Source organism: Myxine glutinosa, chromosome 10, assembly GCF_964187855.1.
Source record: "Myxine glutinosa chromosome 10, kmMyxGlut1.1, whole genome shotgun sequence".
NCBI lineage: Eukaryota > Metazoa > Chordata > Myxini > Myxiniformes > Myxinidae > Myxine > Myxine glutinosa.
In genome coordinates, this window is record NC_136270.1 from 120,187,216 (window position 1) to 120,212,280 (window position 25,065).

Here is a 25,065-nt window from a genome sequence, read left to right on the forward strand (position 1 = left end):
GTACGTGTGTGTGTGTGTGTCTGTTTTTGTGTGTGTGTGTGTGTGTGTGTGTGTGTGTGTGTGTGTGTGTGTGTGTGGAGATGTATATATGTGTATATATGTGTATATGTGGATACATATGTGTATACATATTTGCATATGTGCATATGTGTATATGTGTCTGTACGTGTGTGTGTGTGTGTGTGTGTGTGCATGTGTGTCGATGTACGTGTGTGTGTATGTGTATATGTGTGTGGGTGTATATGTGTGTGTGTGTGTATATGTAAACATGGGCCGGTGTGTGTGTAAAGTGTGAGGAGGTATTGGAGAGGAAAATGCAGAGATATATTTTTTTAAATCGCGCCATGATGATAAACGAAAATACACCGCCTAAAATAACAGTCGACATATATTTAAAATTCGCCATACACATCCATGCGGGAATCCCACGGGCATGGATGTGTGTGACATTTCGACATATTGAGTTACATGCTGCGCCTGCACATTCAGTTATATAAGATGGTTACTGGCAATTGATCACATCCACAAATGATGTAATCCACACAATTTATGTACTTTACATAACGTTAATAGGAATACATGCCCGTGTAGATGGGAAATACAGTTTGTTTGAAATAAATCACAAATATCAGAAGAAAGTTTTTAAAAACCATTTTATATAACTGAATGTGCAGGTGCAGCATCGAACTCAATATGTCGAAATGTCACACACATCCATGCCCGTGGGATTCCCACGGGTGACCCCGCTAGTATATATATAATATACATACATAATATACATACATATATATATAATATACATACATAATATACATACATAATATACATACATATATATATAATATACATACATAATATACATACATATATATATAATATACATACATAATATACATACATATATATATAATATACATACATAATATACATACATATATATATAATATACATACATAATATACATACATATATATATAATATACATACATAATATACATACATATATATATAATATACATATATAATATACTGTTACAGACGCGGTTGTGGATGTTAGTTTACCGAGCGGTTTGGTATGACCGCGTCTGCACAGTTTACCCGATTATGCTCGAACGTTGACTAAGTCGCGCTATGCTAAATCAATGATGGAAAAGACACAACGGCTGGATTAAAATGACACGACACCAAGGGTTCAGTTCTCAAGACCTCCAGAGGAGGTTATATTAGGGCGGAAGGTCAGATTACAACGATAAGAGGGACAGCATAGGAAGATAGGCACTTAGACACAGTCTTATCTAGCCCCGACAGACGACAGATAAACGGGACAAAACTGACTCACACGGGGATTGATGGCAAGGAGGGGCAGGTCTTCGATGGCTCAAGGTGCACCTTGGCTCAGGGGCAAAATCGACCCGGTCCAGTCCAAAGATGCGGGAAGGTCACAGCGCTCGGAGGTGGTGACTTGTCTTCTCAAGCTGGGGGCGCATCTGACGTCACGTCCGGTAAGTGGCTGCGTATATCCGGCGGGGAGTGACACGCCCTCGGCTCGTTAGCTCCGCCCCAGATGGAATCGGCCCGTTGCTTCTCATTGGGTGCAGGGGGGGGGGGTTACCGGCTCCGCCCTTGACGAGGGGCTGACAGCCAGCCCCTTCGTGGTAACCCCGTGGAGCGCATGGCCAATGGCGGCTAACCAGCCGGAGCGAGGACGCACACTCCCCGCGCCGCGCCGCCCCCAGTCTCCTCTGTTGTTGTAGTTGTTGTAGTTGTTGTAGTTGTTGTTGTTGTTTCATGGGGAAGATGGGAGGAGGTAAGGGGAGGTCCTAAACTCACTACTGGTGCCATACAATCACATTCTGGTGCAACGAAGAGTCAGAATTAATGGAAACGAGTCCTTAACTGACATAGACTAAGAATAACTAGCAAGATGTCCTATAGTTGTCTACGTGAGATGCGGTGGACCTGGGCACGACATTTAATGGGGGAAAAAGGGGAAGGTCGGTTCTACAGAGTGTTATTTACAGGCAATGGGACTAGGGAATGGGGGATTGGGGATAGTTGGGGAGTATTGGGGAAATAGGGGAGTATTTACAAGCGGATATTGAGGCCAAGTCCCATATCCGCAACATTGCACCCTTCTCTACCCTCGGGGCGTCCCGACCCGATAAATTTTTACCTATTTTAGTGTGGCACTCAGATGTAGTTCCCTCTACTATTAACTCTACCCTGAGTGCGACAGTTTTACAGATGTTCACAAATGAGTAAATATGTCCCCCTGCGACGTTGCACCCTTCTCCTCACAGAAACACACCCACAGGATAACCGAATTGCGGAAAGAATTCGCAAACTAAACATACAGCCGGTAGGGAGCATTATTTACAAGACTACGCTGATATTTACACTACGATCCAGGACCTGTTTTTGGAGGAACACATGCAGATGTTATGCATAGAGAGAGCACGCATGCTAGCATCGATACACCAACCCACGAGTGCTCTGTGGCCTTACGGCCTTTAATAATGTGCAAAGCACCCCTTCCCAGCACCAAAAGCACCACCCCATCACACAGTCAGCACCATCCGGTGCACCAATAAAGTGTTTATAAATCACCGGTGGTGTCGCAGCCGGCCGATGTTCTGCCGCTGGTCTTGCCTTCATGTGGTGCACTTGGCCTTCTTACTTCTTTCAAAAATAAAGAAAGGCGCCAACCGCGTCCATTTCTCTATTGTGGCCGTCAGGGGGCCAACTGTTAGTGGTTCACCTTGTATGGCATAGGTGCCACGTTGACCCATAGGTCCATCCATGGGTGGTGCTTGGCCGCAAAAGAACTGCGGTCCATTGTGGGTGGCCACCAACATTGCGGTCCATATGGTGTATCGATCCAGGCAGCAAGCAGCGAAAGTGCAGGCCCACAACTGCGTAGCCAGCACCTCTCTCTCCTCTCTCTCTACCCCAAAGCCAGATCCTCGGAGGTGGGAGACAAAAGAAGCAGACAAGTGAGTAAGGTGGTAAGGGCGCAAAAGTGCACGCAATGTAAGGTAATGCACACTGGGGGCACATGGGAACCAGGTGAGACAGGTACGTTCCTACCGTACGCCCCCCCCCCCCCCCCACCAGGTAACCTACATGGCCCCTCCCTTACCCCTTACTGTATCCACAAAACACAACACTACCCATAAACATCTACTTTACAAATCACAAACATCCCTACTGTCTTCCCCGTTCCTCCCATAAACCAAATTCGTCTTCTCTCCCTCCTAACCAATCAAATTTGCCATTTTCAACTCCCATCAAAATTTGCCATCTCCAACTCAACATCATAATTTGCTATCACCAATTCATCATCAGTCCCTCCTAGGGAGGGAGAGATGGAATCACCCCAATGTCTCATCCACGTCATGATGCGTCTCACCAATCCACACAGCAATTCTCATTTCCTGCACACAGAACAAAGAAAACACAGGTGTGGAGTCATCATCATCACCACAGGTAAGTGGCTGCGTATGGTGCGACAGGTTCATCAATCCTAACTATTTCCTAAATGACTTTAACAACTTTACACTACCCGGGGTCTTTCTCCGGCCAAACCATTGGCCCTCTTACACTATGGGTTCTAAAAACCAATTCCCATTGGCCAAACTGTGGTGCTTTTCAATTTGGGGTCTCACTCCCCCGATTCATCTCCCGGTGCCCTCGCACAATTTCTGGGCTGTGGCGTGTACCTCTCCCAGCGGGTCTACCCACCTGCACACCTCCACCACTGCAGTTGCCTCCGAGCTTACCTGCTCCTTACCCTAACCTAACTACCTGGGGAAGGCCCTCTGGCGCTCTCCCTACTCGGTGCCCTCTCTGGCACTGGGCTACCCGGGTCCGTCCTCCGGATCCTCGGGCCCCATCCACAACTCTACCGGCTCCCAGAGCCCACCTGCGGCCTCACTTGGCCGACATCCTCACAGTGGTGGAGTGCCCAACCAACTACACACACTAACAGGCTACACGCCCAGCCATTTCCACAACACTAATGCACCCATTCACAACACCATTCTGCAACCGCACCACAGATGCCAATATCCAACCACAATTTACCTGTACCCTCTACCTAACACTTACACTACCCGCCCCGGGTATCCGTGATGGGGGTCCACTCTTCCCCCATTCACACCTTCGCATCATGCACACCACTCCGTACCACTTACTCCAACTCTCTCCACACACCTGTACCTGCACACCTGTGCTCTCACACCTGGTGCCACTTGCACCCTTCTCTCCCCAAGCGCATTCGCGCTGATCCACAACACTCATTACTCACACACTGCTCCACACACCTGTCCAGTTGCACACCTGTGCAATCACACCTGTTCAATTCTCACACACACGGCATCATCTCAGCTAACTACTCCCTTCTGAAACTTGCGCTTCCCAGTCGTCCCTTTAAACTATTGCGCTCCCACGTCATTATCATCCACACTAATCTACCTGCGTCCCCACTACAGGTATCAGTCACTAACTAAACTTAACGTCACCTAATGTCATCTTTCTAGATCCCTACAATATAACCTAACCCACCCGGGCTAGTTTTCACTGCCATACACCCCATAATCTAGTGCTCCTTTGCCCCACTATGGGAAGGGTGGCAGGGATGCCAGCCTTACCCACCGGGCCCATCGCTCACTACCAATTTTGCACATCAAATTTCAACAAATCAAAAATTTGCCAATCACTACCCATCATCTGCCAATCATTACTGCCACTCCTTTGCCAATCATCAAATTTTGTTTTTCTCTAATTTTGGGTCCAAAACACTAACCTCATCACCCAGTCTACTCACTAATGCCTCTCGGTGCGCCAATTCCTGTCCAAAGCCTGGCTTCGTAAAGCCAAGCCATGAATGCGGGTTGTTCTGTGCCAGTGGCTGGATGCGTCCGGCACTCGGTGCAGGGACGGGGGCTTACCCGGGCCGAGATCCCACGCACCATCTCGGCGTGGAGCCATCCAATGTCCCGATCTCGACCTGCCGGACTGCCTCAACAAAAGGTGGTCGCCATGACGACCCTTTCTATCGGGCTGCCCGCTCCGCCTAGTGGAGCACGGACGCGGCCGTTCAAAGCGAGGCCCAGCACGCACCGAGGGCCCGATTCGGCTAAAAGTCGCTCTAACCTCTAAACCGGTTACCGTCGATGCTTCACCTGGACGCTTACACCCCGCAGCCCGTTCCTTGCTCACACATCCAGCCGTTTCCATGCTCCTCGTACCTTTCCTTACACACCCAGGTACTCTCATTCCACTCACAGCCTTGGTCACACACCTGACCACCGAACACTTTGGCACACATTCGTTGGTCGCACACCTCACCAACACACCTCTTCGCGCCCCCTCCTCGGTCACCTCCTCTGTGACAATCACAGGTGTGCTCTCATTCGCACACCCAACCACGTGCCTCACTACCAATTCCAGCGTGCATTCCCACTCACGCTCTACCATTCCAGGTGTGCATCCTTTCTCACCTGTCACAACCCACTCACGCTCCTTGTCACTCTCACTCCTCTCACCTCCATTCTTGACAGCGCACTCACCCTTACTCTTGACAGCGCACTCTTTCCTCATGCACCTGTCCGTCACACACCTTTCTCGCGCACACTCTCCCGTTACACCCTCTGTAACACTCACCACAGGTGTGCATTCTTCCTTGCCTTTGACAGCGCACTCTTTCCCCATGCACGTCTGTCACACACCTTTCTCGCGCACACTCCTGCGCACACTCTCCCGCCACACCCTCTGTAACACTTACCACACCGCGCTTCCATGTGCTCCCTCGCACACGCGCTACGACCGACTCACTCTCGCCAGCACCCTCACTCCTTGGCACGCACTTTTTCCTCACACACCCCAGAGTCGGACTTTCTTGCACACCTCCTTTTTCGCACACCAGACCTGTCGCACACTTCACCAACGGCCTCTCACGAACACCCGGGTCCATCTCGACCCCCAAGCTTATTAAATCACCTGGCGCATCATACGCACGACCATATTGGTCACCACTTACACCGGGTCCTCTTCCTCTTCGCTTCTCCTCCATCACCTGCGAATCCCTCATCCGGTTAATGAGCACATCATCACGATCCAAACACAGACTTTGGACCAATTCTTTTATCTCCTTCTTATCCCCTCTCCGTCGCTTCTTAATTTCGCTCATCCCTTCTTCCACTTCTTCTAATTTCTGCTTCACCTCTTTCATCTCCTCGTGCGCCCCTTTAAGTTCTTCCTCTAACTCCACTTTATTTTTTTCTATGTGCTCCCGCACCTCCCGCTCTTTAACCTCCATCACCTCTACCACTTTGTTCATTTTCCTCGTCAGGTCCTCATGTACCGTCTGACACTCTTTCTTAATTACCCCTACGTCCTTTTTCATCTCCTTCTGCGTCGATTTTAACCCCTCTATTACCGCTGTGTTCTTCTTTACCTGTTCCCCCAACTCCTTTTGTCCCACTGTCAGTTGTTCTACTCCCAGCGTCAACTCCTCTATACCCCCTTGCAATTTTACAGTCCCCTTTCTCACCTCCTTCTCCATGCGCTCCTTACAGTGCCTCACCTCCTCGCGCACTCCTCCCACCTCCTCACTCACACCTCTTCTGATCTCCTCTCCCATCACTTGCATCTCCTGCCCAGATGCCACCCTCATCTGCTCCATTTCCTCCCTGTGAGCATCCAGTTTGGTTTCTACCCCCATTCTGACCCCCTCTATCTGCTGCCCCATTTGGTTAACTTCCCTTTCCGCTTGGTCCCTCATGTCCCTCAATTTGCCTTCCATCCTGTTTTCTAACCCCTCTAACCCATTTTTCACTCCCTCTATCTGATTCTCCTGGGCAGCCATTCTATTTTCTACCCCCATTAACCCATTTCTCACCTCTTTTATCCCGTTGTCTAACCCCTCAAAATTATTGTCCAACTTCCCAAATTTCTTGTCTAACTCCTCAAAATTATTGTCTAACTTCCCAAATTTCTTGTCTAATCCCTTAAAATTATTGTCTAACCCCTCACCGGTACCCCTCGCTTCGTCCCTCATTACCCCCATTTGGCCCTCCAATCGCTCATTCTGAGCCTCCATCCGGTTCCCCATTTGTCCCATACTGCTTTTCAAACCTCTAATTTGGTCTCCCAATTGCTCACCCATTTGTTCCATAAGGGCCCTCATTTGCAGGAGGAAAAAGTTAGAATCCACCAGGGGCGCTGCCACGGTCGCGGGCACGGTGACCAGCGAGGCGCCATTTTGTGCTCCCGCAACGTCGGGCGCAACGACGCTATTTTGTGCGTCTGCTACCCTCACTGCTTCACTCTCCTTGCGTCCCTCAATTTGGTCCTGGACCGACCCTGCCTCACTCTCCTCTACCGGAACCCAGCTGTCTTGATCCGCCATAGCGCGACTTTCAAAATTCGGGTTTTTATATTTGGTAAAACAATCGAATTTCGTCGTTATAATTTCGAGCGCGGGAAACGCGCTCCGGATCGAATTCTACCTCCCCAACACCAATTGTTACCCTAGTGGTACAATTGGTGTTCCAAAATTTGGGCCTAATAAATTTAGTCCCAGGTCCGAATCCGACACTCCTGACACCAATTGTTACAGACGCGGTTGTGGATGTTAGTTTACCGAGCGGTTTGGTATGACCGCGTCTGCACAGTTTACCCGATTATGCTCGAACGTTGACTAAGTCGCGCTATGCTAAATCAATGATGGAAAAGACACAACGGCTGGATTAAAATGACACGACACCAAGGGTTCAGTTCTCAAGACCTCCGGAGGAGGTTATATTAGGGCGGAAGGTCAGATTACAACGACAAGAGGGACAGCATAGGAAGATAGGCACTTAGACACAGTCTTATCTAGCCCCGACAGACGACAGATAAACGGGACAAAACTGACTCACACGGGGATTGATGGCAAGGAGGGGCAGGTCTTCGATGGCTCAAGGTGCACCTTGGCTCAGGGGCAAAATCGACCCGGTCCAGTCCAAAGATGCGGGAAGGTCACAGCGCTCGGAGGTGGTGACTTGTCTTCTCAAGCTGGGGGCGCATCTGACGTCACGTCCGGTAAGTGGCTGCGTATATCCGGCGGGGAGTGACACGCCCTCGGCTCGTTAGCTCCGCCCCAGATGGAATCGGCCCGTTGCTTCTCATTGGGTGCGGGGGGGGGTTACCGGCTCCGCCCTTGACGAGGGGCTGACAGCCAGCCCCTTCGTGGTAACCCCGTGGAGCGCATGGCCAATGGCGGCTAACCAGCCGGAGCGAGGACGCACACTCCCCGCGCCGCGCCGCCCCCAATCTCCTCTGTTGTTGTAGTTGTTGTTGTTTCATGGGGAAGATGGGAGGAGGTAAGGGGAGGTCCTAAACTCACTACTGGTGCCATACAATCACATTCTGGTGCAACGAAGAGTCAGAATTAATGGAAACGAGTCCTTAACTGACATAGACTAAGAATAACTAGCAAGATGTCCTATAGTTGTCTACGTGAGATGCGGTGGACCTGGGCACGACATTTAATGGGGGAAAAAGGGGAAGGTCGGTTCTACAGAGTGTTATTTACAGGCAATGGGGGATTGGGGATAGTTGGGGAGTATTGGGGAAATAGGGGAGTATTTACAAGCGGATATTGAGGCCAAGTCCCATATCCGCAACAATACATACATATATATATAATATACATACATAATATACATACATATATATATAATATACATACATAATATACATACATATATATATAATATACATACATAATATACATACATATATATATAATATACATACATAATATACATACATATATATATAATATACATACATAATATACATACATATATATATTGTTACAGACGTGGCTTGGATGTTATTTACCGAGCGGTTTTATGGTATGACCACGTCTGCACAAGTTACCCGATTGTGCCCGAACGTTGACTAGTCGCGTTACGCTGGCTCAATAAGAAAAAGAAGACACCCGGCTGGATTACAATAACACAATACGACACCAAGGGTTCAGTTCTCAAGACCTCCGGAGGAGATTATATTCGTACGGAAAGGTCAGATTACAGGGGCTAGAGTTATAATCACAGAAAGACAGGCACTTAGACACACTCTTATATTAACCCCGGACAGACTACAGACAAACGGGACAAGGCTGACTCACACGGGGGTTGATGAAAAGGACAGCGGGTATCGATGGCTCAAGGTGCACTCTTGGCTCAAAGCAGGGTCCAGTACGGTCCGGTCCGGTCCAAAGATGCGGGGAGGTATCGTCGCGCTGGGGGTGGCGGTGGCTTCTCTCTCCAAGCTGAGGCGCATCTCACCTCACGTCCGGCAAGCGGCTGCGTATATCCGGCGGGGAGTGACACGCCCTCGGCTCGTTAGCTCCGCCTCGTGGAATCGGCACGTTGCTTCTCATTGGGTGCGTGCGGGGGGGGTTACTGGCTCCGCCCCTGACGAGGAGCTGACAGCCAGCCCCTTCGGGGTAACCCCGTGGAGCGCATGGTCTGGAGCTAATCGAGCCGGTGTGAGGACGCATCCTCCCCCGCTCCGCCGCCATCTCTTCTGTTGTTGTTGTAATTGTTGTTGTAGTTGTTGTTATTGTTGTTGTAGCTGTAGTTGTTGTTGTTGTTGTTGTTGTTTGGGGAAGAAGATGGGAGGAGGTATGGGAAGGTCCTAAACTCACTACTGGTGCCATATAATCACATTCTGGTGCAACGAAGAGTCATAATTAATGGAAACGAGGCCTTAACTGACATAGATTAAGAATAACTAGGAAGATGTCCGAAAGTTGTCTACGTGTGGTGCGGTGGACCTGGGCACGACATTTAATGGGGGAATAAGGGGAAGGTCGGCTCTACTGATTGTTATTTACATGCAATGGGACTAGGGAATGGGGGATTGGGGAAAGTTGGGGAGTATTGGAGAAAATAGGGGAATATTTACAAGCGGATATGGAGGCCAAATTCCATATTCGCAACATTGCACCCTTCTCTACCCTCGGGGCGTCCCGACCCGATAAATTTTTACCTACTTTAGTGTGGCACGCAATGTAGTTCCCTCTACTATTAACTCTACCCTGAGTGCGACAGTTTTACAGATATTCACAAATGAGTAAATATGTCCCCCTGCGACGTTGCACCCTTCTCCTCACAGAAACACACCCACAGGATAACCGAATCCGGAAAGAATTCTCAAACTACACATACAGCTGGTAGGGAGCATTATTTACACGACTACGCTGCTATTTACACTACGATCCAGGACCTGTTTTTGGAGGGACACATGCAGATGTTATGCATAGAGAGAGCGCGCTTGCCAGCATCGATACACCAACCCACGAGTGCTCTGTGGCCGACGGCCTTTAATAACGTGCAGAGCACCCTTTCCCAGCATCAAAAGCACCACCCCACCACCAATCGGTGCAGTCACCATTGTTCATTGGAATAAAAATAAATTCGACAACCCCTAACCCTGCAGGTGTCTCTTGCTCTTCTTGTGGTGCACTTGGTGTCAACTAAAAGTGGTTCACCTGTATGGCATAGGTGCCACGTTGACCCATAGGTCCATCCACGGGTGGTGCTTGGCCGCAAAAGAACTACGGTCCATTGTGGGTGGCCACCAACATTGCGGTCCATATGGTGTATCGATCCAGGCAGCAAGCAGCGAAAGTGCAGGCCCACAACTGCGTAGCCAGCACCTCTCTCTCCTCTCTCTCTACCCCAAAGCCAGATCCTCGGAGGTGGGAGACAAAAGAAGAAACAAGTGAGTAAGGTGGTAAGGGCGCAAAAGTGCACGCAATATAAGGTAATGCACACTGGGGGCACATGGGAACCAGGTGAGACAGGTACGTTCCTATCGTACGCCCCCCCCCCACCAGGTAACCTACATGGCCCCTCCCTTACCCCTTACTGTATCCACAAAACACAACACTACCCATAAACATCTACTTTACAAATCAACAAACATCCCTACTGTCTTCCCCGTTCCTCCCATAAACCAAATTCGTCTTCTCTCCCTCCTAACCAATCAAATTTGCCATTTTCAACTCTCATCAAAATTTGCCATTTTCAACTCAACATCAAAATTTGCCATTACCAATTCATCATCAGTCCCTCCTAGGGAGGGAGAGATGGAATCACCCCAATGTCTCATCCACGTCGTGATGCGTCTCACAAATCCACACAGCGATTCATCTCCTGCAACAAAACAAAGAAAACACAGGTGTGGAGTCATCATCATCACCACAGGTAAGTGGCTGCGTATGGTGCGACAGGTTCATCAATCCTAACTATCTCCTAAATGACTTTAACAACTTTACACTACCCGGGGTCTTTCTCCGGCCAAACCATTGGCCCTCTTACACTATGGGTTCTAAAAACCAATTCCCATTGGCCAAACTGTGGTGCTCTTCAATTTGGGGTCTCACTCCCCCGATTCATCTCCCGGTGCCCTCGCACAATTTCTGGGCTGCGGCGTGTACCTCTCCCAGTGGGTCTACCCACCTGCACACCTCCACCACTGCAGTTGCCTCCGAGCTTACCTGCTCCTCACCCTAACCTAACTACCTGGGGAAGGCCCTCTGGCTCTCTCCCCACTCCGTGCCCTCTCTGGCACTGGGCTGCCCGATCCACACCCGGGATCCTCAGGCACCCACTCACAACTACCGGCTCCCAGAGCCCACCTGCGGCCTCACCTGGCCGACATCCTCACAGTGGTGGAGTGCCCAACCAACTACACACACTAACAGGCTACACGCCCAGCCATTTCCACAACACTAATGCACCCATTCACAACACCATTCTGCAACCGCACCACAAATGCCAATATCCAACCACAATTTACCTGCACCCTCTACCTAACACTTACACTACCCGCCCCGGGTGCTCGTGAAAGGGGTCCACTCTTCCCCCATCCACACCTTCGCACCATGCACACCACTCCGTACCACTCACTCCAACTCTCTCCACACACCTGTACCTGCACACCTGTGCTCTCACACCTGGTGCCACCTGCACCCTTCTCTCCCCAAGCGCATTCGCGCTGATCCACACACTCACTACTCATACACTGCTCCACACACCTGTCCAGTTGCACACCTGTGCAATCACACCTGTTCAATTCTCACAAACACGGCATCATCTCAGCTAACTACTCCCTTCTGAAACTTGCGCTTCCCAGTCGTCCCTTTAAACTATTGCGCTCCCACGTCATTATCATCCATACTAATCTACCTGCGTCCCCACTACAGGTATCAGTCACTAACTAAACTTAACGTTACCTAAGGTCATCTTCTCTAGATCCCTACACACAATATCCTAACCCACCCGGGCTAGTTTTCACTGCCATACACCCCATAAGCTATAGCTCCTTTGCCCCACATGGGAAGGATGGTGGATTTGCCATCCCACCACATCGGGGGCCTCTCACTACCAATTTTGCACATCAAATTTCAACAAATTAAAAATTTGCCAATCACTGCCCATCATCTGCCAATCACTACTGGCAATCCCTTGCCAATCATCAAATTTTGTTTTTCTCTAATTTTGGGTCCAAAACACTAACCTCATCACCCAGTCTACTCACTACTGCCTCTCGGTGCGCCAATTCCTGTCCCAAAGCCTGGCTTCGTAAAGCCAAGCAATGGATGCTGGTTGTTTTGTGCCAGCGGCTGGATACGTCCGGCACTCGGTGCAGGGACGGGGGCTTACCCGTGCCGAGATCCCACACACCACCTCGGCGTGGAGCCATCCAATGCCCCGATCTAGACCTGCCGGCACGTCTCACCAAAAAGTGGTCGCCATGACGACCCTTTCTATTGGGCTGCCAGCTCCGCCTAGTGGAGCCTGGACGCGGCCGTTCAAAGCGAGGCCCGGCACGCACCGAGGGCCCGACTCGGCTATAAGTCGTTCTAAACTCTACCCCGTCTAACGTCGATGCTTCACCTGGACGCTTACACCCCGCAGCCCGTTCCTTGCTCACACATCCAGCTGTGCCCATGCTCCTCGTACCCTTCCTTACACACCCAGGTACCCTCATTCCACTCACAGCCTTGGTCACACACCTGACCACCGAACACTTTGGCACACATTCGTTGGTCGCACACCTCACCAATACACCGCTTCGCACCCCCTCCTCGGTCACCTCCTCTGTGACAATCACAGGTGTGCCCTCATTCGCACACCCAACCACGTGCCTCACCACCAATTCCAGCGTGCATTCCCACTCACGCTCTACCATTCCAGGTGTGCATCCTTCCATCCCAGGTGTACATCCTCGCTCACCTGTCACAACTAACTCACGCTCCATGTCACTCTCACTACTTCCACCTCCATTCCTGACAGCGCACTCACCCTTACTCTTGACAGCGCACTCTTTCCCCATGCACCTGTCCGTTACACACCTTTCTCGCGCACACTCTCCTGTTACACCCTCTGTAACACTCACCACAGGTGGACACTCTTCCTTACTTCTGACAGCGCACTCTTTCCTCATGTACCTGTCCGTCACACACCTTTCTCGCGCACACTCTCCCGTTACACCCTCTGTAACACTCACCACAGGTGGACACTCTTCCTTGCTTCTGACAGCGCACTCTTTCCTCATGCACCTGTCCGTCACACACCTTTCTCGCGCACACTCCTGCGCACACTCTCCCGTCACACCCTCTGTAACACTCACCACACCGCGCTTCCATGTGCTCCCTCGCACACGCGCTACGACCGACTCATTCTCGCCAGCACCCTCACTCCTTGGCACGCACTTTTTCCTCACACACCCCAGAGTCGGACTTTCTCGCACACCTCCTCTTTCGCACACCAGACCTGTCGCACACTTCACCAACGGCCTCTCACGAACACCCGGGTCCATCTCGACCCCCAAGCCTCTTAAATCACCTGGCGCATCATACGCACGACCATATTGGTCACCACTTACACCGGGTCCTCTTCCTCTTCGCTTCTCCTCCATCACCTGCGAATCCCTCATCCGGTTAATGAGCACATCATCACGATCCGAACACAGACTCTGGACCAATTCTTTTACCTCCTCTTTTATCTCTTTCTTATCCTCTCTCCGTCGCTTTTTAATTTCGCTCACCCCTTCTTCCACTTCTTCTAATTTTTGCTTCATCTCCTTCATCTCTTCGTGCGCCCCTTTAAGTTCTTCCTCTAACTCCACTTTATTTTTTTCTATGTGCTCCCGCACCTCCCGCTCTTTAACCTCCATTACCTCTACCACCTTGTCCATTTTCCTCGTCAGGTCCTCATGTACCGTCTGGCACTCTTTTTTAATTACCCCTACGTCCTTTTTCATCTCTTTCTGTGTCGATTTTAAACCCTCTATTACCGCTGTGTTCTTCTTTACCTGGTCCCCCAACTCCGTCTGTCCCACCGTCAGCTGCTCCACCTCCTGCGTCAGGTCCTCTATGCCCCCTTGTAACTTTACAGTCGCCTTTCTCACCTCCTTTTCCATGTGCTCCTCACAGTGCCTCACCTCCTCGCGCACTCCTCCGACCTCCTCACTCACTCCTCTTCTGATCTCCTCTCCCATCACCTGCATCTCCTGCCCAGATGCCACCCTCATCTGCTCCATTTCCTCCCTGTGAGCATCCAGTTTGGTTTCTACCCCCATTCTGACCCCCTCTATCTGCTGCTCCATTTGTTTAACTTCCCTTTCCGCTTGGTCCCTCATGTCCCTCAATTTGCCTTCCATACTGTTTTCTAACCCCTCTAACCCTTTTTTCATCCCTTCCATTTGATTCTCTTGAGCGGCCATTCTGTTTTCTACCCCCGTTAACCCATTCTTTACTTCTTTTATCCCGTTGTCTAACTCCTCAAAATTATTGTCTAACTTCCCAATTTTCTTGTCTAACTCCTCAAAATTATTGTCTAACTTCTCAATTTTCTTGTCTAACTCCTCAAAATTATTGTCTAACTTCTCACTGGTACCCCTCGCTTCGTCCCTCATTACCCCCATTTGCTCACTCCGAGCCCTCGCTTCGTCCCTCATTACCCCCAATTGCTCACTCCAAGCCCTCGCTTCGTCCCTCATTACCCCCATTTGGTTTTCCAATCGCTCACTATTCTTTTCTATAAGGGCCGTCATTTGTATAAAAAAAAGTTCCAATCTTCCCAGCGGCGCTACTTCGGTCGCGGGCACGGTGACCAGCGAGGCGCCATTTTGCGCGCCCGCTTCTTCGTGCGTGACGGCGCTATTTTGCGAACCTGCCGCCCTCACTGCTTCGCTCTCCTCCTGTCCCTCATTTTGGTCCTGGATCGACCCTACCTCACTCTCCTTTACCGGACCCCAGCTGTCTTGATCCGCCATAGCGCGACTTTCAAAATTCGGTTTTTTATTTTTATATTTTCGTAAAACAAATTGAAATTTCGCCGTTATAATTTCGCGCGGGAAACGCGCTCCGAATCGATTTTCCCTCCCAAAATTTGGGCCTAACTAATTTAGTCCCGGGTTCGAATTCCACTCCTCGACACCAATTGTTACAGACGTGGCTTGGATGTTATTTACCGAGCGGTTTTATGGTATGACCACGTCTGCACAAGTTACCCGATTGTGCCCGAACGTTGACTAGTCGCGTTACGCTGGCTCAATAAGAAAAAGAAGACACCCGGCTGGATTACAATAACACAATACGACACCAAGGGTTCAGTTCTCAAGACCTCCGGAGGAGATTATATTCGTACGGAAAGGTCAGATTACAGGGGCTAGAGTTATAATCACAGAAAGACAGGCACTTAGACACACTCTTATATTAACCCCGGACAGACTACAGACAAACGGGACAAGGCTGACTCACACGGGGGTTGATGAAAAGGACAGCGGGTATCGATGGCTCAAGGTGCACTCTTGGCTCAAAGCAGGGTCCAGTACGGTCCGGTCCGGTCCAAAGATGCGGGGAGGTATCGTCGCGCTGGGGGTGGCGGTGGCTTCTCTCTCCAAGCTGAGGCGCATCTCACCTCACGTCCGGCAAGCGGCTGCGTATATCCGGCGGGGAGTGACACGCCCTCGGCTCGTTAGCTCCGCCTCGTGGAATCGGCACGTTGCTTCTCATTGGGTGCGTGCGGGGGGGGGTTACTGGCTCCGCCCCTGACGAGGAGCTGACAGCCAGCCCCTTCGGGGTAACCCCGTGGAGCGCATGGTCTGGAGCTAATCGAGCCGGTGTGAGGACGCATCCTCCCCCGCTCCGCCGCCATCTCTTCTGTTGTTGTTGTAATTGTTGTTGTAGTTGTTGTTATTGTTGTTGTAGCTGTAGTTGTTGTTGTTGTTGTTGTTTGGGGAAGAAGATGGGAGGAGGTATGGGAAGGTCCTAAACTCACTACTGGTGCCATATAATCACATTCTGGTGCAACGAAGAGTCATAATTAATGGAAACGAGGCCTTAACTGACATAGATTAAGAATAACTAGGAAGATGTCCGAAAAGTTGTCTACGTGTGGTGCGGTGGACCTGGGCACGACATTTAATGGGGGAATAAGGGGAAGGTCGGCTCTACTGATTGTTATTTACATGCAATGGGACTAGGGAATGGGGGATTGGGGAAAGTTGGGGAGTATTGGAGAAAATAGGGGAATATTTACAAGCGGATATGGAGGCCAAATTCCATATTCGCAACAATATATAATATACATACATAATATACATACATATATATATATAATATACATACATAATATACATACATATATATATATAATATACATACATAATATACATACATATATATATATAATATACATACATAATATACATACATATATATATAATATACATACATAATATACATACATATATATATAATATACATACATAATATACATACATATATATATAATATACATACATAATATACATACATATATATATAATATACATACATAATATACATACATATATATATAATATACATACATACATATATATATAATATACATACATAATATACATACATATATATATAATATACATACATAATATACATACATATATATATAATATACATACATAATATACATACATATATATATAATATACATACATACATATATATATAATATACATACATAATATACATACATATATATATAATATACATACATAATATACATACATACATATATAATATACATACATAATATACATACATACATACATATATATATATATAATATACATACATAATATACATACATACATATATATATATATATATATATATATATATATATATATATATATATACATACACACACACACACACACACACACACACACACACACACACACACACACACACACACACACACACACACACGGCCTTTGTTTTAAGGATATTCAATGAACTCACCTGCTGTGAACAAAACGTTATGCTCAAACACAGACACAGTGCGCCAACGGTAAATACCTACATCACAAAGCATTGGGACGAGAAGGCCGACATACCCATCCATGACGTCCAGGTGCAGGAAATCAGCTCCACAGAGCAGGAGACGTCGGCATTCGGATCCGAGATTGCTGAGATCGCTGTTCAGGATGGATGGGCCGATTTGAGGCACAACGGCCATGGCGACCGAGGCAACAACCAAGGAAAAACGTGTACGCACGGACACGACAAACCGCGTTCACTCAAACCGGATCAGACGCACATGTAGCAGTCACTTCCGCAGTGCAGATTCGTCACGAAAGGAAGTGAGCCGCCTCCCAAGTCGCCAACCGCGCGCCACCCCGTGTTAGTCCGCAGCGGAGGAATGTCAATTAATTTTGGTATCGGAGTCAATTCTTTGGAATGGAATTTTTTCAATGGAGAATAGTGCAGGATTGTACAGTTTATGGTTTGAGTAAGCATCTATTTTTTATACAGAGGGATTTCAGTACCCATGATGCAGTGCGCGGGCACCATATTGGTTGGCAAGCTCAACAAGCGAGAAAAGGTAAACAAGGCCAAACAAGTGAATCCTCTTGGATTGCGCTGAGGTTCGGGCATGGAATTTCGAGCCTCGATCATGGTTCGAGCCTCGATCTTGTATCCAAAAATAATAATAATAATAATAAGAACCTTGGGCCGAATCTCGCGCTTCACCAGTGCGCGTGTGCGAATTTACGTCACGTCGGCAGCGAGAAGGGGTTCCCCAACACGAACCAATCAGGAACTGCCACGTCACACTTATATGATCTCAGAATTCCTGTGACAGGAATTCGCGTTACACTGGCTGGAAGTCATTCGCTAGAGGCGATTCCTCAGCGCTAATAATTAGCGAAACGTTCCATTGCAGTGTCACAACAACGAGACAAATGTCGTTTCCAGGGAGGTGAATACAACCAACACGGCGGCGCGCACGGCATTATGGGATAACTCTGAAAACCCTCGATGAAAACCCTCGATCTATACATCCTACCAACTCCACAACCAACACACAACTTTGAATTATTTATTTATATACACTTTACCACCTCCACAACCAACACACAACTTTGAATTATTTATTTATTTATATACACTTTACCATCTCCACAAACAACACACAACTTTTAATTAATTATTTATTTATATACACTTTACCACCTCCACAACCAACACACAACTTTGAATTATTTATTTATTTATATACACTTTACCACCTCCACAACCAACACACAACTTTGAATTATTTATTTATTTATATACACTTTACCATCTCCACAACCAACACACAACTTTGAATTATTTATTTATTTATATACAATTTACCATCTGCACAACCAACACACCACTTTGAATTATTTATTTATTTATATACAATTTACCATCTGCACCACCAAAACACAACGTTGAATTATTTATTTATTGATATACAATTTACCATCTGCACCACCAAAACACAACGTTGAATTATTTATTTATTGATATACAATTTACCATCTGCACCACCAACACACAACGTTGAATTATTTATTTATTGATATACAATTTACCATCTGCACCACCAACACACAAGGTTGAATTATTTATTTATTGATATACAATTTACCATCTGCACCACCAACACACAAGGTTGAATTATTTATTTATTTATATACAATTTACCATCTGCACAACCAACACACCACTTTGAAATATTTATTTATTTATTTACATTTTACCATCTCCACCACCAACACACAAAGTTTAATTATTTATTTATTTATATACACTTTACGATCTCCACAACCAACAAACCACTTTGAATTATTTATTTATTTATATACAATTTACCATCTGCACCACCAACACACAACGTTGAATTATTTATTTATTGATATACAATTTACCATCTGCACCACCAACACACAACGTTGAATTATTTATTTATTGATATACAATTTACCATCTGCACCACCAACACACAAGGTTGAATTATCACTTGCGAAAATCGAAGATTCCTTTTCAAGAGTGCGAATTGCGTTTTCAAGGTCCTTCAGTGCAAAGTCCTTTTCAAGTATATTGATTGGTATTGTGCATTATTCTGTCTGTCTGTTTGTCTGTCTGTTTGTCTGTATGCCAGTCGCCTACAGGTCACAATTTTCAACTGAGCTTCACGAAACTTCACCAAATGGTAGAGTTGGTCATAAGCAAGAAGCCTATTGTTTTTGGGTCAAAAGGTCAATAGGTCAACAAAGGCCAAAAATCACCAACTTTGTCAAATTTCTAAAATCCTCCATTTTCATCCGATTGACTTGAAATTTTAAAATGATTTGCATATCTGGTCAATTAATTCAACCACTACGTATGTTTAAGGTCAACATTGGCCAAAAGATCAACATAGGCCAAGTTTCGAAAATCCTCAATTTTTATCCAATTAACTTGAAATTTGAAGAGCATTTGCAAATCTGATCACTGAATTCAACCACCAAGTATTTCAACCCCCAACTATTTTTTTAGGCCAAAAGGTCAACATAGACCAGATTTCTAAAATCCTCAATTTTCATCCGATTGACTTTAAATTTTAATATTTAACATTTACTGTTTCTGGTGTTTGTTCTTCCTCCATCCCCTCCCTTACCTCAAACGGCTACACAGCCGACTCCGCACGTGAAAAAACCGAATGCTCAACTCTGTGTTTGCCTCAAAATCTTGTGTCCCGAACCCGTCTCTCTCTGTACCCAGTCATACCCAGCTGCTCCTGGACTCTGTGACCTTCTCTCTTGACAAGGTGGAGAAGTTTTTGTGAAACCTCGACTCTGATTCTGCAACTGGACCAGACGGCATCAGCCCATGGGTCCTAAAATCCTGCTCTGCCGCTCTCTCTGTTCTCTTCTCCCTCTCTTTTGCTCAAGGTCATCTCCCATCAGCTTGGAAATCTGCCAACATCACCGCTTTACACAAAAAGTTGCAAAAACAGATCATTGCAACCACAGACCAATCAGCCTGCTCCCAATTATCAGCAAAATCATGGAATCTATCATTGCTTTGGATATCAAGTCCTTCCTCTTCTCCAATGGCTTGATCTCTGATCATCAATTTGGATTCAGACCAGGTCATTCTACTCTGGACATGTTGTTTCTGCTGTCTCAACAATGGATGGAGGTCCTCAATGTCAACCGGGAAATCAGAGCTGTCTCCCTTAACATATCACGTGCCTTCGATACGGTCTGGCACCCAGGTCTGCTCACCAAACTCTCCTCCTATGGTATCCATGGAAATGTCAACGCAATCTCCATGCTCTCTAGTCGTAGTCAATGTGTGGCCCTGAATGGATTTCTCTCATCTCCCCTTCTTGTTCAGGCTGGAGTTCCCCAAAGCAGTGTTCTGGGCCCTGTGCTTTTTCTGGTATTCATCAATGATCTCTCTGACTCTCTGGAAAATCCTCTCTATCTCTTTGCTGATGACTCCACTCTCTGCCGCTCCATTCCTCATCCCTCAGATCGGCAGTCTGCAGCCTCTTCACTCTCTGCAGACCTGGACAAAATCACAAACTGGTCAAACAAAAGTGAAAAATGTCTTTCAATCCTGACAAATCTCACACTCTCACTATGACTCTCCGAAAAGACCGACTGGGCAACCCTCCCATCTACTTTCTCAACAATCCTCTCCAAAAAGTTCTGTCAATCAAGCTCTTGGGTCTCACAATCTGCTATGATCTTTCCTGGGAAAACCACATTTCCAAGTTGGTCTCCAAAGCACGTCGCTGACTGGGCATCATCCGTCATGCGAAGTCCTTCCTTGGCACACCTGAGCTCCTCACCACATACAAGCCTTTCTTCTGCAGCTCAATGGAATACTGTTCTCTCCTCTGGGCTGGTGCTCCTGCCTCACACCTAGATCGGCTTCACGCTGTTGAAACCAAAGCTTTCAGAATCATTGGAATCTCCCGCGATGAAGCTAACTCCGACAGCCTTTCACTCATTTACCGCAGGCAGGTTGGTGGTCTTTCTGTCTTATACCGACTCCTCTCCAGCCTAGCTCCCCCGCACCAGATCTGCCGGCAACCCTCTTATGGTGAAACTGCCAAAATCAAGACTCTCTGCTCACCTTCACTCTTTCATTCCTCTTTTCTCTCGCCTCTGGAACAAACTCCCTCACTCTCTTCAATCCCATTCCTCCCTCCAGGTCTTTAAAACAGCTCTTCACCACCATCTCTTATCTTCCCCCATCCAAAACCTTGACCTTTTCTACCCCCGTTAATTCACCCCAGATCCACTTTTCTGAAATACCGACTTTTTTCCTGGAAGTCCTAGCTGTGTCAGTGTGTTTTTTTTACCTCTCCCACCCCCATCCCCCTTCCAATCCCTCCTTCTCTCAAGTCCTCTCCCTCCCACAGAACTTCCGATGTCCCTGCTCAGAAATGTTGTTATTGTTTGCTTCCCCCTCTCTCCCCATCTTGTCTCCCGCTCCCTTTATTATGTCTTATATGTCCCTTTGTTATTTGTCATTAATGTTCGCTCTTCCACGAGCCTCGATCTTGTATACAAAAAAAAAGAGAAAAAAAAGAGGCGTTTTCGTTTCAGGACACTTAAAGACCCCTTCGACCCAAAATACCCTTAAATACCCCAAATAACCAAAATACCCCAAAGACTCTTAAAGACTCAGAGGAAACAAAAGACCCTTAAAACCCAAAAGCCCCTGAAGACACCGAAGACCCAAAACACCCCAAAGACCTAAAATACCCTTAAAGGCCCAGAGGATCCAAAAGACCCTGAAGACCCAAATGGCCCTGAATACCCAAAACACCAAGAAGACCCAAAATACACCGAAATGGTCAAAGATGCCTATCCCTCTGAAACGACGTGTGGTGAGGTGTGCGGAGCGCACCGAGTCATGCTCGTAATAATAATAATGATCTTCTTCAGACAGCATATTTCCGAGCTGCCTCTATCAATGGCAATGATTCTGCTACCATTTGATAGAGTTTTACTTCCTGCAACATCCTTTGGTATTATAATTGTCGTAGCTTGAAAGGATTCCACGAAAATTACGGAAAACGACATTCCTATGTAAAAGAATAAGACTGGGGTAGGCGTGGCTATGACTGTCAATCAGCCTGATGGGGGCGGAGCCGCTAGACACATTCACCTAAGTGTTGGCGTTATGCGTGATAATGTTATGTGGCATCAAATAATATCAGCAGAAATATCATGTCTCGGGAAATGCCTTGTTTTTCATCGTTACATTTTGATGTGAAAATGAATTGGATTGTTATGTGAGGGCAATACTCTTAGCTACTCTCTAAACTAAACCAACATCATCCCTATCTTGTTTAGGACCTTTTTTAGACTGTAGTTTGTCATCCCTACATTGCCTTTTTAATTCAGCATAAATTTTTTGCAGTGATGCAGTGCCCTCTCTGGTTAGGGCAGGAATTTGCAATTTGGCACCCAATTTGTTCAGGGTGCCGGTTGATAGCTTGCCTACCTTTCACGAAAGACACCGTGGAATCTTTCACATCGACTAACAAATGCTGGCAGACGGGACGCCCGACGTCCATCCAAGGGACGGCACACCCATTGATGAATCACCCTGCCTGTTTCTCAGCCTTGCGGAGGTATGCTCTCTATACCGAGTGCCATTCTAGTTTGATCTTTTAACAGCCATTTCACGCTGAACGGAAAACTTATAGGGCATGGTGATTGTGATGTAAGACTTCCGAAGACGACTTTAGGCCTACCATAGCACCAAAGCGGCTGATGTATGATTTTCCTGCTTACAATTGTGGGTGGAGTCATGCCAGCTCTCCAGCCAATGGGTTTTGACCAGAAGGCTTTTCTTGGGTAAACCACATTTTAAAGTTGGCCTCCAAAGCCAGCCACAGATTGAGCACTGTCAACCACTGAATTATTATTAGTGGCTCTTTGCCATCACCAATAATTCTAACTTGTAAAACATTTACTCATATAATTCTGTGCTTTTGTTGAGTTTGTTATACACATGATTTTTGGGGTACTTCCGCTTCCGGTGCATTGTTCAATACAGCTCCTCTTGCAACAAACTGTACCTGGCTCGTGTTTTTTTTTTTCTGTACGTGCTCTTCCCGTGGTTATTACCTCACCTCGCTCGGTCCCGATCTATCACATGGTGGCAGCGGTGGTCAACTTTAAACCACCCCGACCGGGTAAAAGGACATTTTCGTTGACGGTGCCCCAACCCCTGCGCGCTTTGGGCCTGCTTCGGGTAGGACGCCATTGCCGACACGTTCTTCTGGCACCATTCCCAACACGCTTAACATGTCCGGCATTGAACCACCTAGAATGAACTGTCGGGCCCCAGACCTGCCCTCTGCATTCACCACTTTTAAGCAGAATGCTGAACTCGTACTCAGGGCACCTCTTGCTGGAATGAGCCCAGACGAGCAAGTAACCTACACCTTACTGTGGGTAGGACAGCAAGGCCCCCACATGTACAATTTGTGGGACCTGTCTGACGATGATCGCAAACAACCCAAGAAAATATGGGAGAAGTTCACAACACATCTAGAGCCGAGGACCAATTTCCGACAATTGTTTCCACCTACAGAAGTATAAGCAGGAACCTGCTGAATCCATCGATTAATTCATGACTAAATTACGGCTACAGGCTCAAAAGTGCAGATTTGACACCAATAAAGAGCTGGAAGACCGTCTAATTGAACAGTTAATAATCGGCACCAGACACAAGAAAGTCCAAGAAACATTGCTAGGCAAGGTAGAAACTCTCACATTGGACAATGCAGTGGACCTGGCTCGTACCGAAGAGGCCACCTGGGTGTGGGAGAAATTATAAGCAAAATAATTATTCTGCGGTGTTTTCTGAGAAGGAGAGAGAGTAGGCGAATTATCGCTGGAACCCTGACCGAATTATTTTATTTCTCACCGACAAGATACAAATCGTGCACTGGTGTGCTCTTCCAGAAACAATGTCTTGCTACAAAACCAAACAATGGTAAATTAATTTGTAAAATAAGTGGACATAGGTATAGATATATATTGTCGTGTTCACCGGGATTAACACCTCTGGGTGACGCATGGCCAATCGAGCTTTAACTCCGAGGCGTACCCAAACTATGGCGGCTCCTTTTACACACGGGGGTGGAGGGTCACAAAGCTTACCTGCATGGCTGGACGTGAAGTGGGTTTTCCGAACCACCAACAAATAAGCAGGACAGGACAAGGAATTGGGAATGCAACAAATAATGAGTTTAAAAAAATAAATGCCAGCATAACAAAGAATGTGCGGTAAAATCTAATTCCTAAATGAGGATCCTCCACACGGACTCATATACAGACACAGGGAGAACTAAACGAAAGTAAAAATGTGTGTGGTGCATTTGCCTGCTACCTTGACTGGCGTCCGGGACCGTCACAGGTCCCGCATCCCTAAACACGCCAGGACCGTCACAGGTCCCGTGTCCCTGCGCGGGATGTGAAGCGAACAGGCCCTCGCTCCTTCCTCGTCCCTCCTGCTCGGCCGCACTGAGCCCCGACGTTCTTCCCAGGCGCACACGGCACCAAGCGCCACCGCCACGAGCCAACACCAAGGAGAGAGAGAGAATAGATGAGAAGGATGCGTCCGCCTTTCCCACAGCCCGTAACAGAAGGATAGAAAAT

General features: G+C 47.3%; 2 protein-coding genes and 1 long non-coding RNA gene across 3 annotated transcripts in view; 1 reads left to right on the forward strand and 2 right to left on the reverse strand.

The window, feature by feature from the left end:
• LOC137433821 (ribulose-phosphate 3-epimerase) overlaps window positions 1-17,710 on the reverse strand; it is a 34,993-nt gene extending 17,283 nt beyond the window's left edge. Inside the window, exon 1 of the mRNA XM_078786037.1 lies at window positions 17,473-17,710. Coding sequence (XP_078642163.1) covers window positions 17,473-17,594 — 122 coding nt within the window. The 5' untranslated portion in view covers window positions 17,595-17,710. The remainder of the gene's footprint in view (window positions 1-17,472) is intronic.
• On the reverse strand, window positions 5,573-14,304 carry LOC144894119 (uncharacterized). Its single transcript, XM_078786206.1, has 2 exons — window positions 13,987-14,304; window positions 5,573-6,322 (listed from the first exon to the last, which is right to left on the reverse strand). The coding sequence occupies exons 1-2, from the start codon at window positions 14,260-14,262 to the stop codon at window positions 5,573-5,575; spliced, it is 1,026 nt and encodes a 341-aa protein (XP_078642332.1). The 5' UTR covers window positions 14,263-14,304.
• Window positions 17,711-17,889: 179 nt separating the features above from the next.
• On the forward strand, window positions 17,890-23,474 carry LOC137433567 (uncharacterized). The gene is made up of 2 exons (XR_010985655.2): window positions 17,890-17,960; window positions 22,814-23,474. It is a non-coding gene; the product is annotated as an uncharacterized LOC137433567 (long non-coding RNA).
• The last annotated feature ends 1,591 nt before the right edge of the window (window positions 23,475-25,065 follow it).

Excerpts from the sequence above, each read along its gene's own strand:
- LOC144894119 (XM_078786206.1), bottom strand. The coding sequence starts at position 14,262 with ATGGACAAGGTGGTAGAGGTAATGGAGGTTAAAGAGCGGGAGGTGCGG. Across the intron at positions 6,323-13,986 it reads ACCGGATGAGGGATTCGCAG|GTGATGGAGGTTAAAGAGCG; the intron begins GTGATGGAGGAG and ends AAAGTGGTAGAG.